The 18,707-nt window shown below is 33.9% G+C and overlaps 1 protein-coding gene across 3 annotated transcripts in view; it reads right to left on the reverse strand.

The window, feature by feature from the left end:
- CNTN5 (contactin 5) overlaps positions 1–18,707 on the reverse strand; it is a 602,350-nt gene that overhangs the window by 140,050 nt on the left and 443,593 nt on the right. For all 3 annotated transcript variants that reach the window (XM_015638959.3, XM_015638922.3, XM_015638933.3), the window contains exon 9: positions 5,121–5,223. In XM_015638959.3, coding sequence (XP_015494445.1) covers positions 5,121–5,223 — 103 coding nt within the window. The remainder of the gene's footprint in view (positions 1–5,120; positions 5,224–18,707) is intronic.

An 18,707-nucleotide genomic window follows, 5' to 3' on the forward strand; every position in this document is an offset into this window, starting at 1 on the left:
TCATAAGAAAAATTGTCTGTCAGCACAATTGTCAATTGATTTGTTTGATTCAAATATCTATGTGGTTTAAAAATAACCATAGTATAAAAAGGGATGCATAAACTTATTTTTGCTTTCAGTAAAACAATTCTTTTGGCAGTCTATACAGCCCTTATTTTTAAAGCATAGATTGAAAACTCTGGTAATCTACAAGTACTGCAATAGCCCACATCTTGTAATTTGTTTTAATGAGAAATAAAATATGATTACTCACTCAACATTGGCTTCTGGCACTATCATAATACAAACTCTATTTAATTTTCTGACTAGAGACAGAAAACTAATGAAATGTGATATTTATATGGAAAATAAAATAAAAGTCTAGTGTAATGCACAAACAAAAATATACTAAGGAAAAGGCTGAAGTGTGAGGGTCAGGTAGAGTGTGTGCACTATACACAGTTTAAATTTAAAAATCTGTGAAAAAGAGTGAGAGTAGAATTCTTTTAAATGGAAGCAAGAAGACAACTTAGAGTTATATGCCAGAGAGAATAATAAAGGAAAAGAAAGGAAGATGTTTCTGACACTTGCACTTTTCTGGCTTTCCTCTGAGGCCAAGGGTCTAGGCTCATTGAAGAGGGCATGAACTTACAGCTTTTCATGCCAACTTGAACAAACCAGTCCTGTATCATTTCTGAAACTATGAAAACTTGTTCATTTTGAGGCTTTAAAAAAAAAAAAAAGGTATATTTCCATCTATACCTGCCTTTAAATCTCGTATTTAAAATAATAGTGTTAAAATTACTTTTGACATAAGTATGCTCCAAAGTCAGGAAGTGTTAAAGGATGCCTGGATGGCTCTCACCGAAGTGCTTCATTAATGAATGTGTCATATTGTGGGGATGGAATTTAGAGTCCTTTTGCATGTCAGCAGCATTAATTTCATCTCTTTCTAATAGGGAGCTAAATTTCTTTGAATAAAGTACACGAAAAAAGAAATTGAAGAATGGACCACTTGCCTCTAGATGTTCTTGGAAGCAAAGTCAGTAACATTTGAGAGAAAATTAAAATGGCAACCTGCTGTCACAGAAGGTAGTGTCTGAAAAGTTGCATTTCTGGAGCAGGAAAAGCCATGAATGCTGTAATTTGTAGAATAGTGTCAGCTAGGAAAATTTTATCTTCATCACCAGAACTTTTCCGAAGAACAAGGTCATGATCTGTCTTCCTGATTTACATAAGAAATCTAAGGTCTGATACTGAAATGGACATAGAAAATCAGGATTATCTAGACTACAAAGAGAAATCTCATTACCCATTAGCTCATTTATTAGTTTTACAAAAAAATTAACCTATCTTTTTAAATCACCTTTGAAGATTAAAGTCACAAGGAGTGAGAACGGTGTTACTCAAAAGAAATAATTAATATACTGCAACTTAGAATTATTTTTATTAATTTAGATGTTTTGAATTCCTCCATTCAAATTTTTTTCTTTTCAATTATTTGATTATCTTATCAACATTTTATATAAATATTAATCAGGATGTAGCAATTCTGCAAATTGAAAAGAAGTATTTATTTTATTGTGACAAGTTAAAAATAAATAGAAGATATTAATAGTTATTGCCAGCATTTTTTTAGTATTTTTTTAAAAATATGATCCCCTGTTTTGTTAGGGAATAAAAAAAATTCAAGTATTTCTAATAGAAATTACATAATTAAATGGGTGGCAGAAAACATATCTGTATGCTATATATAGGTACATATATGAAAGACAGATGTAATTAAAACATAAGTTATTGTGTAAATGTGGCAGTGAATATGTCTATAAAAGCAACCTCAGGCCAGAATATATATCCAGCACAAAAGGTCACTAATTGCAAAATACACACTCTGATATATATCTGCAGTAAATTTTACTAGGCTCCTCTGTTTTTCATGTCTTGTTAAACCTCAGCAGTAAATCATTGATTTATGCAGTGATTTCCTAGCCAATGACTGATGCTCATGATAAGAAGTGTTATCTAGTAGAAATTAGATAATCTTGAGATATTTGACTCCTGCATTACTTTGAATTTTTTAGCGACTACAAAGTCTATTTGTAAGTAGCATCAGCCACATAATATTTTCACTTGTAACTGAACCAGTTGCATATTGCTTGGGTCAGAATAAAATCCTTCTCATAAAATTTTTCTCTGTCAAGCAATTAAGATATTTAACTTCAGTTTGAAGACAAAGGCTGCAGAGCTTCAATTTATTTAATTCTTTCATAGTGACTGACAGTGCTAAATAAACAGTATTAATAAATCATTAATCGGTAGCTAAGGATTAGGCTCTTCCTGGAATATTTGCCAAATGCCTACTTCAGGAAATCTCACTGGAACGTCTGTCACTCTCACAATTACAGTGGAGAGAGCAGAGTGTTTCAGATATCCAAATTAAAGCATGAAAAAAACAGCAGCATATTGGTTTTGAGATGGTAATAACCCCAGTGTTATTTACAATAAGAATTCAAAATACCAAGTTTTAAAATACTAAATAAAAAAGGAAGAGATTATTTGTTGATTTAGTTTAGCAAATGGGACCCATGGCAATGTAACAAGCAACAATCCCTACAGGGCATCAGGAATAAAAAATGGGGACAAAAAATGAAAATTATGAAAATGAATAGTAAATTTGATTTTTCTACTTCTCACCTCAGCCTCCAGGTTTAAATGGTGCCTGAAATGTCATTCATGTAATTATTACTATATCAAGTTGAAAGCAATTTCAGCTCAGCTGATTTGATTGTGCATTAATGGCTGGGAAAAGAAGATAAGGAATGTGCATGGTAAAAATAGCTGCCCATTATAATAGCAGCAAATGGGGTCAATTAGCTTATTAGATAACCTTAAATTCCTTGATCATTCAGGTGGTTTTGATTTTCTTGTTTATTAAAGATTAACATCAAATAAAAATGTGGGAATAACCTATTTGAAATCTTTCCTGTCAGCTTCACTTTCCTTTTTGAATAGTGATGGAATCCTTTTGAGAGAGTTTACTAAATCTCACAGTGCTGAAGATGGAAGGTAACAGTAGGTCTGTTTCTTGCCTTTCAGTGATGGGTGCAAAGGACAATGTGTGTCATGCCTGCTTTTCACTGAAAGCTGACTTGTAATCTGTCAGCAACTGCAATTTAATTCCAGAAAAATGAGGAAAATAAGAAGTAATATGTTGGTTACTGCTTCAGCCATAGCAAAGAGTCTAAAAGGGCCTTGTTGCCAGCTATTGACTTGGCAGTGTTTCTGACAGGAGAGAGCCAGGAGCCATCAGCCTCTACAGAAGAGCCCTTTACCTCATTTATTTCAACATCTCAGGGAATCTCCATTTATTGCTTTTCTGTCCTCTGTCATGTACCTCTTTCCTTACCTTTACTATGTAAAACATAAGACTTGTTTTTTACCTTACAAAAGTTCTTGTCTCACATTTGTGAGTTAGTTTTTCTAAACTACTGCTTGCATTTATGTTGGGATGAATTTGCAAAAGCTGTTGTCACTAATGGCTGCCTCCATGCAGGCTACAGTCTCCTAGTTTTTGGGTTTTTTTACTGGTTTGGCTATGTCCTGTTTCTTCTTCAACTTCACTGAAACTAAATAGATACAACTGAAAAACCTTGTCAGAATTTCTCTTTAATTATTTTTGTATAATTTCTGTTGACCTGCGCAGTGAGAGCATCTTGGTATTGGTCAAACAAGAAAAAACAGCAAGAAGGGAGTAAGTTTCAGACATATATCATCCAGTCAGTAATTAGGAACTGTTGAGAGAAAAATCTGAACAGAAAAAAATCCTGTAACCCATGAAGATAAAAAGGACTATAAAAGATTTAAAAAGCCCTTTCAGGTCGTAGAGACAAGTTTTGAAAAGTTACTCTGGAAAACCAGACCTGCCAAACAAGCAGGAGAACAGATTATTGTCTTAAAACTCCTAACTGCTTGTGTTTTGCTCCTCCTTAGGTAAGTAAGAACAATTGGTATGTAAGATATAGTATTTATTAGACTAACTCTTTTGTGAAGCTCCTCCAAAGGACTTACAAAAACAAATCCTTCCCTTACTTTTTAACCAAGGCCATCCTGTAAGAAACTTGTATGTTTTTGATAAACAATGAATTATAAAAGGAAGCAGGATATATGACATTTAGCAGCATCTTTGGAGACTAGGGGCAAGATGTCCAAAAGGAACATCATTATGAAAAGGAACTGAAAATAATTCAATACAGTGAGTTTTTTTTTCAACACACCACACAGAATTTGATGAGGTATTTTGGAAAGAACCCTATCTGTTATAATTTTTTATATGTCTCAAGGGAAACATCACTGAAGGGACATCATTTTTAGCAGCATATATGTGAAGAAGAAAGAATCCCTTTGAATCACTAGAATTGATTCTTATTTCTTTCTGGCTGTAAAATAACATTGCCAACCTTATTCTCGATATGGTAATAGTAACTTAAGTAACTAATTGTAACTACCACCACAAAACTGAAATGTTATCAATTTCATCCTATCAATACTGTATAGAAGTAATTTTAGTTTCAGTTTCTCACACTTTTCTCTCCCTGAACTCCTTTATCAGCAAACATCTAAAAACTCCTTGACATGAATAGCAAACACCCATTCTGTACTAGTGCTATTAGGTCAGGTAGAAACTATAGAGCAGACACTGCCACAAAGTGTGATAGGACATGATCAAGAAAATTGTGCTCCTAGCTTCATGTATAAATTATGAATATGGGGAAGGGGAAAACTAATGTTTATTTATTCTCCAAATATGACATTTTGACAGAATAAGCTCTAATTTACTCTTTTATAGTATCTCAGTGAACAAATGGGTGTGAGTCTGGTAAAAATTTCAATTAAACAAACCTTTCTTCTTTTCATTTATGAGATTGGTACTTTTCATTTTGACAGAGACACTGTTAACTTGACTGAATTCCTGACCGCAGAAATGGCTGGGCAGGGAGTTCATAATTAGCTACTTAGTCAATTGGTTATTTTGAGAATGTAGTAAGGACTGTCTGCAAAAATAAAACCCAGCAAAATAATGAAACCACAAATCAGGCATATCTCATCTTAATGATGTTAATTATGAAGGAATCTGTACTTACTTTCCAAGTGCAAAGCACTCCATCCTAACGGTAGTTCCCCTTGCTGCTGTAACTGTGTAAGGAAAGTGGACTTCAATTTTTGGTTCATATTCCCCCATCACACCTGGAAAATAATGAATGTTTCAAATATGAAATATCATCAGTTTCCATTGTCACAGAAAGACCCATGGCTTGATTTTTGAATCATCAGTAAAGATGGTAATCAATGAAGATAATCTCTCTTGATCTGATATGCTGTGCTCAGGTCCAGTATATATATATTAATGCTCTTCAGTTCACCAGCAGCACAACATTTAGCATAAAAAAAAAAGATTTTTTTTTTTTTAAAACTTGGGTTAATATTTAAATTTTCAAAGATTAAAGTGGGCAATCAATAGAAGACTGAGAATTTTCATAGACCAAGTCTTTATTTACCAGCACATTGACAATTATGATGAATAAATCAACATATCATGCTGGGTTTGACTGAAAACTTTCAAAGCTCAGTGAAAAACCCTCAAATTATGTAGGAGAATTTATGTACACAGATACAAATCACAGATAGGTAGACATGCAAAATTCAGTTATGTCATTTTTAGTGAGACTTTTAATTTGGGAGAAAATTTCTTTTCAGGCCAACACTTTAAGCACTATAAGATAATATTCTAGGAAATGGGGAATAATTCCGGAATGGGAAAATGTAAAAATGGAAATCAATAAAGTTATCTCAGATTTGCTATAGAGTGATTGACAGCTTTGGAGAACCACAAGGTCTTAGGAAAAGAGAAATCAGTAGGGAAATGGAGGTATGTTTTATAAGGTGAGGTGACACATTTGTATTTGATGCCACTTGGAGAAAATATCATGGAGAAAAATCAGCATGGAAGGAGAAGAATATAACTCCAACAGCTGTTTTGGTTAGATGGAATTTGGACTATGAGGGTAGGAAATACTCAGGAACAAAAGGCTGTATTTTACAAAGTAGGAACTGTTCAGATTTTTAGACAAGGAAAACTGAATAAAATTTGGTTGAAAAAGTAGCAACAAGACAAGTCTAAATCTACGAAAATCAGTCAAGATTCTCCAGAAACATCTAAAGCAAATAGGAGCAAGAGATGAAAAGGAAGGAGAGAAAAGAGATTTCTTATGCAAGAAAGAAAAGAAATGAGCGTAAGAAGGAACATGTAAGTAGAGGAGAATGAGTTTTACAGATGAGAGAATAAGAGCTGGCAGAGATAGATGGAAACAACCCACAACCTACTAGAGCAAAAAACAAAAAGCACATATTCCTGGCCTTCAAATGTTTCTTATGGGGCTCAGGAGTTTCCAGTGGGGCTTTGCTCTCATTTTCCCACTGTCACTCAGGCTCCTGAAGCTGCGTTCTGGGGGGAAGTCTGAACATATATATGTTTGAATGTTTTGTCAGGGGCTTAAGTCCAATTAGAAAATCTAAACATGTCTCATAAGTGAATCAAATGACAGAAGCAGAAAGCATAAAATGCTTTTCTTTCAAAAAATACAAATTTATAAATAATGTGATTTTATAGGTAGAAGGTTTCTTTCTAAAAACCATAATCCTGCAAGTATTACATGTGTTAGCAATACTGACCTATTTCCTCCAAGACATTGCTAAAACAGTGTTTTGACATTGCTTTATGAACCTTTTTCTTTACTAGGAAAAAAAAAATAACACGTGTGTAGTGGGTACTAAAATAAAGCCAGGGCATCAAAAAATGGTAGTCAATTAAAATTTTCCTTAGCTTAGTCTGAAGTGACTACTAGTATAATATGTCATGAGAATTTATTCCCACAGGCTTGTAATACATCACACAATAAATTTATAATTTAGTTACACTCCTTGTGACTTTGTTTACTGTTTTCTGATTTTTTTTTTGTGATTCTGAATGCTCAGTTAACCAATTAAATGGTTTTTTACAGTATATCTATCATATCTCCTTTTAAATACGTCTTTAACAGACTGAAAAATCCCAGACCATTAATTCTTCCTTTAAAAGAATCTTTAATAAACATTCCTAGTGCCCATATGACAGTTCTTCAAATTCCATTCTATCACTTTGAGATGTGAAGATGAGATCTGCACAGCAATAATGAAGATGTAGATCTTTCTATCACACTATTTTCTTCCTTGGAATTTTTTTGTTTGTTCTACAAAATTCAGTTCTATTTGCTGTTTTGTACTTGAGCTGATGTTCATACACCATGGCACCTTAATCTCTTTACTGATAATATCTAATAAAGGTATTATATTTTTAGGTTTAAGTATTATATAAATTTGTTGGTGGTGACATTATTTATTGCCTATCTGCTCTATTCCTATTATCACAATATCCTTTTTCAGTTCTTCAGGGTTAGTTATAACTTTAAAAATTCTGAATAATGCTACATCAACAATCTTCTTTACTTCTCTGTTTATTTTGTTTCCAGATAGTTTATGTGTTGAGTAGTAAAGTCCGAGAAAAGCCTTCACTAACAATATCACAGTTCTCCAATAGGTAAATTTCATACAATAGGTGGGTTTTTTCTAATAGAAAGTGGGGCTGTACTTCAGTCCCTGTAAGAATTTAGTTTCTTCAACAGCCTTTGATGTGTGACCCCCTAAAGAACAATGTGAAATGAAAGCAGCTTGGCCATTTCTGTTTGTATTCTCAGACTCTTTAGGAAAGCTGTATACAGACTGAAGCATGACTTCCCTGGTTTAAAGCTGTGTTGTTGGTAAATGACTATGTGGTAAAACTACTGTATGATAATGTGCTAAATACAATCCTAATGATCATGCATTTTTATGTATTTTCTATCAGCACACTTGACACAGAAATCTGACGTAGTGGCTTGTCATTCCTCAGATGTTTTTAGGAGTCCCTTCTTTTGAAAAAATAACCCCACCATTTCTATCTACCCTCCTTCTAGTCCTAAGGCTAAGTGAAAGAAAATAGTATATCCCTGAAGAAGCTGGGCCTTGGGCCTTTATTATTATTTGTAGTGTCAATATTTCTTCTAAGATTTCTTCTATTTAAATTTCAATTACAAGAACTCCAGTCCTGATAGAGGAATCTCCTATGTTCTCTTGTAGTGAACGCTGCTGAAAATGGTTCACTTGGATTATGATGGAGCCTAAGATCCTTTCTAAATCTCTGACGTCTGCTGACTGTTCACACTCACTGACAGTTTTTGTGCTTCAATGAAATTAAAATGGGGTGTATTTGTTTTTGGGTAAGGCTTTGTTCTGGAAAATTATTGTGTTGAGTTGTTGCATACTATTTCACATTTGCTTTGTTACCCTGAATAAAAACATAATTTAAAATGGGATTAAATCATTCTTGTTTTTAAAATTATACAGTACATCTGTACCTATCTGAGGGACAATATTCAGATCTTATCTTCAGTAAATGTAATCTGTACACGTACTGAAGGCTCTCTGCATGTCATGCCACCATTTCATCTTCTTAATGAAATGCTGATTGACTGATACTTTGTACCACATCCTGTTCTTCTGGGTTATTGCTACCCTAGCAAGCAACATGCCTGCAGCAACTGGCAGGAAATGTATAAAAATTACTGAGCAATTGCTTGGAGTCCCTATGAAAATTAGGAAACAAAAGTCTATTATTGCAGAGGGATATTTTTCATCCTTATTATTTATGATCTTTGAGACCATGAAGGCCATTACAATTGCATAGATATTAAGGGAATTGTTAAGGCCTTACCATCCCACTTTACACTATAATTGCTCTGCTATGCCTGTGGTGTCTCTAGGCTCTTTAGCTCTCCAGCTTCTGTTTTGGTTTCTATGAGTCAGTGATGGCAAAACAACCATCACCTGTATTTTCATAAAGATTTTTGTTCATTTGTGTTAGATGCTAAAAGGAACCTGAACTTTTAAGAAATACTGAGGTTTTGAGCTACATGCGCTGGAATCAGTCTCTCTCAGGCTTATATACATGACTCTCTTCTAGAAGTTTGGCTAGGGTCATAAAAAATGCTCTCAGTCATTTTTATATACAGTTATCAGACATAAAATACAACAATAAATAAAATTGATCAGCAGAAAATAAAAACATAATATATGATTTTCAAGTGGCTAATAAATCACAGAGCTCACATGGTTTAGGCACAACAGAGCAATGGGATGCCATTCCCAATGCTGCTGTTCTCTGCCTTCCCATGAAAACACATCCTTTCTGAAAATCCTTTACCTTTCAAGGCCTGACCCCCATCATTCACTATTTTTAGGCTAATTACTTAGTTTGCTACATTTGCTACTTCACAAGCTTTGTCTTTCACCTGAGTTCTGATCTGGGTATAAAAGTACTGAATTTGTGATTGATATGAAGCCTATCTGTTCAAGATAAATGTAGTTTACCATATCTTGAAATTTGGTCTGGGATTAGAAATGGGTTTAAAAGCCTAACCTTACTATTTAGTTAAAGTCAGTCTTATCCCTGGCCTTATTTCTGAAATATGTCATTCCACCCTAAATTTTCCAATGTTTGGGTCTCTGCCCTTTCAAGCAGGGTCTTCTTGGCTGGGGGAGATTTAAAAGCTAATAATTGTTTTGTTCTGTCTCTGATTACCAAAGATGACACTGATTTAAATGATTGAGCATATCCCAAGACAAAGCACAGTTTGATCTTGATACAATCAATGGCTTGTTAGTCACCTAGCCAGAAAGGGACCTCAATATTTATAGAAGAGATCTCTATTTTTATAATATTTATCTCTATTTTTTTTTACAATGATACAGTTATCCAAAGTAATTATACACCGACCCAAATATAAAATAGTATTCAGAAAATCAAGTTTATTTTTAATAAGGGGTTTCCTTTAATAAGTTTTTCCTCCAACTTCACTGCAAATCTGTGACTTGAGTTCTACACTCTGCTACTCAGCGTCTTATGAACCCTAAGATATAATGCCTGCATTTCATTTTTCTATAAAAAAAAAAAGAGATGACATAACAATGTGATAAATATTGATTTTGAGGCACTTACATATCACAGGAATAGATATAATAAAATTTCAAACATTTACAGATATTACTGCAGCTAACATTCTTTACATTATCCACTAAGGGCCATTTAATGGAAATGGAGGCTGGAATAAAGAAGCAAGATCGGTTTCTGATTTTCAGTCCTTTCAGCTAAGTACAAGGGAAAGAGCTACAGACAGGATATCAGACATTATTGGTTTGCAAAGGACTGCCCTACCTCTTCATTTAGCCTGCCAATCCATGATTTATACAACCTCCAAGATTACACAAGATTATACAACCAATTCCAAGATTATGGAAAAACTGAGACAGTATGACAGTATCTACACAGTAAGAGTTTCTTCCTTCATGGGGGCAAAAAATCTGACTGCTGAGAAATCATGACATGTCCTCCTTTTTAGCTGTGTACAGGCTAATGATTCTTTCATTAATCTTCCAGATATTAACTGCCCCCTTGCATCTCCCAAAACATGAAGTTGCCTTACCTCCTTTCAGCTAAAATGATTTGTGTTACCTACTTTTTCAGTAATAGCTCATTAACTTCCTTTGGAGCCTAATTTTCAATGGAACAGGTTACAGAGAGTACTTGAATAAGTGACTGATAAATGTTTAAGACAATAGATAGAAAAGATTCTAAGATTCCTGGCTAAACATCAGCACAATGTTCAGGACAAAATGAAAGCCAAGTATTTCCTGTGCCCTGGAGAAAGATTAGGCATGGATTGATAGTTGCTATTATTTTGTTAACAAATGATAAAACCCTCCCAGCTCAGTGACTAAGAGTGTTCTAAAGTGTTCATCTGAGATGTTTGCACAAAGAAGTCCCTTATCTTAATCAGACTGTGTAGGAATGTTAACATGGTTTTCTTACATTCTGGATAAGGATCAAGAGAAGAATTTAATTTGGATTCTTACTAGTTTGTATCTTCCTCTCAGTTTCTGGTAAACCTCTTGAGGAGTGATAAACTCATCCTGCTGCATAAGAAATTTTAATAATTTTACAGGTCAAAAGCTGAGTATTCTACCACATTGTAATGATGATCTGTTTGTGAATATGTACCTAAATCCAAGAGAATTTTGCCTAAGAAAAATTGCTTACAGAATGTTCATGCATAATTTCTTCTTCTATCTATAATCTGTGATGAAAACTAAGATGATCTAAGGTGTGAGTCCCTTTGTGGCAAATTAATATTTAGCAATGTCCCTGAAGACTTGCACCATTAAATGTCTCCAGACATTTGTTTGGGAGAGCCATGAATACACACATTTACATTGACAGTAAATTGACTACACAAACTGAATTAATTCAGGTATAATGATGACACCTACCATTGTATCCGGTCTGCAGCAGAGACTTTAAATGCATTGGGAAGAATTTATTGATTCACCTGCTATTAATCTTATTCTAAATGGAAGGACCAGAACCTGCTGTAAGTCCCTAAAAATTTACTGTAGGAACGGTTGTTTTAAGATAACAGTCCACAGCATTCCCTCTGCTTAGATGTCTCTCAGCCAGGTTTTGAGCTATAAATTTATCATTTGAGAAGCCCTGAAAATGCTCATGTGAAATTGCATTCTGTAGTGCACTGAACCAAGCACTGAACTGAACTAATACTAAAGTGCCAACATTGTTTTCGTATGTCAGAGAGCAAATCCTATTGCATATCACTGGATGGAAGGAGGTCTTTACTGGAATATATCCTCATATGAAAAAAAATTAGTAATTCAGTGTCTGGAAAAAATATCATAATGAATACAGCACAAGAAGGGCATAAACTATAGTTTACAACTAAAAGATAAGATGTTAATGTATTCCTAAGTATAGAGGAATAAATGTGAACGAAAAGTCACATTTAGCAGAGCAATGTGTTCAAAGTTTAAACATAACTTTACTCTCACTACTATAAAATCCATACTTTACTGATAATTGATTTCACTAGTTCATCAGTTAAACTGAACTCTGAACTTTGTCTGGAAAGCCCTTTCTAGAAATAGTATTATTATCTTGATATATATTATTATTTATAACTATTAAATGTATTGTATCTATGTCATACATATAAATGAGCTTTCTGCCTGTCGTAAACATTGAAAACAACTAAAAGCACTTAATTTTCAATTGAAAACAGCTAATTTAAGACTGAAATAAAGGGAACTGAGTCCAAATCCTAAAGACACAAAAGCAATGAGATAGTCTCAGAATAAGAAATGAGGGAAATATTGGTATATTATTTATTTCTTCAAATGAAAGCCCAAAATTTCTAGTGTACAGATTGGGCTGCAGAGATTTCTGTTTACCTGTGTATGAAGATGTTGAACAGAAACTATGACCAAGTCTGCAGTCTTTTTCGATGTAGAAAATTCTTTACCTTTCATCAATTTCCCACATATTTGTAAAATGGCATCTAAGTTCTCCTTCTAAATCCAGCACATCTGGTACTGGATGAAACCAAACCTTCACCCTTTGGACATTCAGAGATGAATGAGGACACGTGAGTGGCTTGTATACAACATTCCAGCATCAAGATTTGTGCATATACAGTTGTCTCTAAACATGAAAACCTGAACATTTTCACTGACCAGGTATGTAGATAATTTTTCTGAGCAGCCATACAAACTGAGCAGTCAAAACTACTGTGATATCCAGAGAGAGTATTTCCCTTGTTTCTGATCAATTAGAACTCTACTGAAATAGTACGAAATAGTGTTGCTCTAATATTCGCTGCATCTAATTAACTGGAAAAATCTTCCTAAATAAGCAGATTTTTTTTCAATTGAGACTGCTCATATAACCATGTAAAACAAAGAACCGATTATTTCCTCAATATGAAAGACCAAACTAACACTCAAATTTCTCTGTCATCAGCAACAAGTATTGTTTTAGATCCGGTAGCAACAAATAATTCTGTTACCTACTTGCTGCTGTCTTAACTTCAAGTAAAACTCTTGCTGTTGACAATCAAATTATTTTGCTACTCTGACAAGAACTCCAAACTGACAAGTAATTTTTATTTGTATATTGTGCCGTACCATATGACTGCAAAGCAGTCACTGGTGAATTTGCATCTAAGATCCTGAGATGCTAAGATACACACCATTCAGAACCATTCTTTATAATCTGAAACCATTTACAGTGTAAAGGTTACTTTCATTTTCAATTTACACAAATTTGAGTTCAGTCACCAAGAATTAAAATATTACCAACATACTTTGGTCTGAAATGTTAATAGTTATGGTCCAATACATCACCTTTCCTAATCCTGACTTGAATTTAGAGGAAAAATGTTTCCAAGTTCAGTTATTTTTGGCTTTTTATATTGTGTATGTGGATCAGTTAACCCTTTGTGCAAGTTTCAAAAATCATGAGGAGGAGTGAAAGAAGAAAACATAAGTGCAGAAGATGTGTAAGACTCTACATAGCTAGAATCTTGAGCTATTTTAGCTAATTTTAAAAAAGCAACCACTGCATTTTCAGCAAATGGTGTTTCCATAAACTAATGGGAAGGCTTAGCAATTAAAAATCCTCTAGAGAGGTTACCTTAACAGAGCTGAAAAGTACACTGAACTCAACTCAAACTTTCGCAGGGGAAGAGTTCTTGTTCTACACTGAATCTTGGGACATAATCTTTTCCCAACCTTTCCCTGTTTTCCTCCTGTAACTGCCCCATAGCCCTCTGGGTTCATCCGTTTTACATTGTCAGAAGACCACCCCAAGTTATTTTCTCTCTCTACTTTTTTAGATTAAATATTTTACAAATAATGCCTTTTAACTGTTGTGTGCTGTTTGAGAGTATTCTTCAATCCCTATAAAACACTCTGTAAAAGGTTTATTGTATAGGAGCCGTCTATAAAATTCTCTGCCTACCTATAGATTTTCTTGTCTATAGGTAAAAACCATTGCTGCTAACTGGAACAGATTTTCTAAATGATAAAAAACAAAAAGGTACTATTTTTGGAATAAACCCCTCAAACAAAACCAATAACCATGCCCCATCCTTTTATATGTATACTTCTTTATTTTTTTTATTTATTTTTTTTTCTTAATTAAAGTAAGACTACCCTGTCATTTCTTAATCCTGATTTTCATCGTATTATTTTGACAACACTGCAGGAGGACCTTGGCACAGGACCAGAACAAAAGAGACAAAAAGTTCAAAATACCTGTAATCCATGCAGGATGTACTTTCAGTAGAGTAAGGCAGAGATTGTGGGAAGACTTTTATTTTCAGTTTTCAGAGTGACCCATCATTAAATTACCTCACTACAGTTTTACAGGAGAAACATATTTCCTACCAGGTAATATTGTAAATATGCTGTCCAGGGACATTGCAATTTTATCAGCCTTCCCCTGGAGCAAACCTTGCATACATTCATGTCTCTGTCTGTGTTATCAATCTTTGTATACCACTAAAGGACAAACTTGATTTTTCCCAGACAGTTTGTCTCTGCTTGAAAAAAAGAAAAATCAAAGTAGGATTATTTCAGGTCTGATTCCTGTCCTGAAGTACTGAGTAAGAAGAGTTTCTACAGTTTCTGTATAATTTTTATGGACTTGCACAATTCAAATACAAAATGTTACTGCAAAACCTCGCAAAAGAAACCACATGAAACAGGAAGTCTGTAAGGCTGGAAGCTCCGGAAAAAAATTAAGTCACAGCTGGATATTTTGAACCCCTATTAAAATTCAGGTGTACTTTGTTGTCTTTCAGAATTCAGCTCCGTATGAATAACCCCATTAGAGGACAAAACCACTAATAAAAGTTGGAAAAAATATTTAAAAAAACCCAAAAAAAGAAAAGCAAGGAATGACAGGTCAAAACCATTAGTGTTTATATTTAAACATTTTTTAAAAAATTATAGCTATCAGTTAATTAATAACTGTCAGCATTCTTCAAGGATGGGTACAGCTAAGTCTTTGCAGCTGTAAATTTTGTTCTAGCTTTATTTATTATCTTATTACCCTACACTGGACATTTTTGTTACTTGATTTCTATTATTTGGGAATTTTCTATGATTTATTCCAAATTTTTCTTCATGCAGGTAAAGAGATCTTTAGATAACCTAGTGATGTTCAAGCAACATATCCCAGGGTTTAACTTCAAAAAGCACATGCAGATCATATTTCATCATGGAAAATTAGAAATGAACATCCTTAATACCTCAATTACTATATGTTCTATCTTTATGTGAAACTATAAATCACACTGAATTAATCAATAGAATGAGGACAAAAAAAATCCGTTCACTGGTTCACAGACTATGAAGACAGAAAAAATCTGAAAGTATGATAATATGTCTGGTCAGACATACTAATCTCTAGAAGTTAAACTAATTTGCTCAGATGAAACATAGTATAAAATATCCTCTCATATCTGAAATTGTCCAGGTTTAGGGTTTTTCTGGTTTTTTTTTAACTCTGGAAACTTCACCATAGCAAAGTTAATATGCAGTATTTGCACAGAGCTAAAATGAAGAATTACGTAATTGGCTACTGTACAGTAATAATGATAAAGTTAACATATTTTCCAAAGAAATAAAAGAGACAAGAATGGCAAAAAATTAAGAAAAACTGGAATACAAATGTGTGAACTTGAAATAACTGTCTAATGCTCTCAAACATCAAATGTTTATACTCCAGGTTTCTAATTCCTTAATTTAAAAAGACTTTCTGTTGTTTTTATGAGTCAAGATAATTTACTGCTCCCAATCAGCATCCAAGCCCATGAAGATACAATTTAACAAATCTGTTTATTATTTTAAACAGTTATCAAATAATTTGTCAAAGTTTGTAATACATTAAAAGACAGGTAATGAAATAATGTATATTTTTTATTTCCTGTTAAAACTTTTTGTTTCATCAGAATTTTTAGGTGTTTTTATAACTCAGTTTGAAGTGAAATTGAATTATATGAAATGATTGATTGTCAAGGACATCTGAACAAATGAGGTATTAATTTTATTCAGAATCCATTGTAGGATTTCTTGATGTTTTTATTTAATTTGCTTCATATCAAGCAGCTAAGCTCCCTTTGAGACACATCACAGAAGAAATAAAAGATTAATAAAATCCCAGTAAGTTCTTACAATCTTGCAGAGTTTGACAGAACGCCTTAATATTATTTCATTTCTTTCTCATAGATTAATAGAGACCAGTGTTGTCATTGAAGTGCTCTTTGTCATAAACTGTCTAGTCCCCTGGGCATAGGTACTGTATATACATCAAAATCTAAGAATGATGATAAATAAATCAATTACAGCACTTTGGAGTTAATGATATATATGTTTGGAGAATACAGGCTATATAAATTGTTTTATTTATATAGAGCTATTTGTAAAAGCTGTTTAAAACCACAAGCTCTTCCTGTGGTTTCTAACAAATGTGCTGACTGCTTAGGGTAATGTCAGTTGTGATGCCAACCATTGGAACTCAGAAAGATGCATCATTTTTAAACCTAAGTGAGTATTTGAAAAGTTCAAAGCAATTCAAGTAATTTTATGATCAAAAAAATGCTTAAAAAGCCATATTTAAAAACATATAACACAATTTAGCAAACATAGAGTATATTTTTAGGAAATTTGATGTTTGTTTTAATGCCATTTTTGAATTCTTACTTCCCTCTTGGAATCTATTCCCAGCTGTTTCTTTCTTCATAAATTAATTTTCTTTAACTAGTTAGTAGTACTTTTCTGCAGTTATTTTGTATACATAATGAATGCATACTTTAAAAAGGTTGTCATCACCCTTTAATATTTGTCAATGGACAAGGCAATATTACCTAAGGCCATTTGTATGAAAATGAAAAAATACAGTACAATTTATGGAAATTTTTATTATAATCCCAAGTAATTTTTAAAAGGCCCCTATGTGGAGAAGGTAGAACCAGACAGATTTCCCAAATAATATGAATTAACAAACAGAATTTTCCTTAAAATTTTTTTCAAGGTAGGTTTATGGGGATTGCAAGGTTAAGTAGAAAGCTCAGGTTTCTTCACTGAGAAACTTGCTCAGTCATACAGGAAAGAAAGCAATTTACTAAGAAATACTAAAGAATTCCCTGTCAATAAAGCAGCTTTTCATAAATACCAACAGATTAAGGCATGAAAGCCTAGTGGAAATTCATGTGTGTGAAAAAATGAGTCAGGAAAGTGGGAAACTGTTGAGGAGCTGTTCATCTATGTGAAAACACTTCCCCAATACTCCAGCACAGTTCAGAAGGTTGGATTATCGCAGTGGTGTGACAGCCAGCCATGAAACAAAAATTTGCTGGAGGCTGGTATTTACTACCCACTTGACATTTAAAAAAATCTGCAGAGTTTTCCTTCATGGATTTTTTTTCTTAGCTCAGTGATGTAGACTGCTGCCTTTATCCTTATTTACTCTCTCAATTTCTTACAGTATATTGTGTGTCTGTGTACTGTCAGTACAAGATGGATAATTTGCTGAATTTCTGCACAAGATGGAGCCAAATAAAAGCATGAAGAAATATCATAAAGAATAAATAGATTAAGATATTAATAATAAATATGAAAATAAAATTCTAATTTTTTTCAGAGTCCAAACAGATTAAAAAGGCAGTCAATGTTTGGGTGTTCTAATTTTGAAAAAAAAATAATTTTATCAAAAATATGAAGTTCACTATGTTAAACCAGTAAAATTAAACACTTCAAACTCAATAATTAACATTATTGACGTTACTAAACCAACAAAAGAAAATAGGAAGTGATCAATTAAGAGTGCAGCTTTTTTGCTGCAGAGGCTACATGCAATGCAGGAGGAAATTTAAATTTTCTACAAAAAACCAAACTTTAAATTAATTTCATTCAAATTGGTGAACACATTTTTAATTTACTCTATTAAACTAAGTCATCTGTGTTTAAATCTAGATTTTCTAATGTGTCTGTAGCATAGTACTAGTATTAGCTCAAGAAAAAGCTATAAGCAAGACCAAAGAAAAATCGCAAGTTTCCTCTCTCTTTCTCTCTTTGACTTATGTAGGTATGGATTCACATGTGCTGAATTGCTGTGAGGAGCTAGAAAGCATAACTGAATGTGAAACATCTTAGAAAGAAGGAAAACATTGTCCATTTTCTCTCTTTCTTTGGGACATGGCAGCAGAGACTGACACCCAGCTCTCTGCGAGCTCCTTTCAGGCAGCTGTAGAGAGTGATAAGCTCTCCCCCAGGCCTCCTTTTCTCCAGGCTAAACAATCCCAGTTCCCTCAGCCTCTCCTCATTGGATGTGTTTTCTACACCTCTAGCAGTTTGATTGCCTTTCTCTGGGACTCATTCCAGCACCTTAATATCCCTTTTTTCAAGTGAGTGGCCCAGGACACATGAGGTGTGGCCTCAGCAGTGCTGAGTACAGCACAACAATCAATCACTGCCCTGCTCCTGCTGGCCACACCACTGCTGATCCAGGCCAGGATGCCATCGGCCTTCTTGGCCACCTGGGCACTGCTGGATCATGTTCAGCTGCTGTCACCAGCACCCCCAGGTCCTTTTCCACCAGGCAGTTTTCCATTCCCTGCTCCCAGCCTGTAGCACTGCCTGGGGCTATTGGATCATCCTTCTGATCCTTCTTGTAGAGGGGCCTCATATTT

This window comes from Parus major, chromosome 1, assembly GCF_001522545.3.
Source record: "Parus major isolate Abel chromosome 1, Parus_major1.1, whole genome shotgun sequence".
Taxonomy (NCBI): domain Eukaryota; kingdom Metazoa; phylum Chordata; class Aves; order Passeriformes; family Paridae; genus Parus; species Parus major.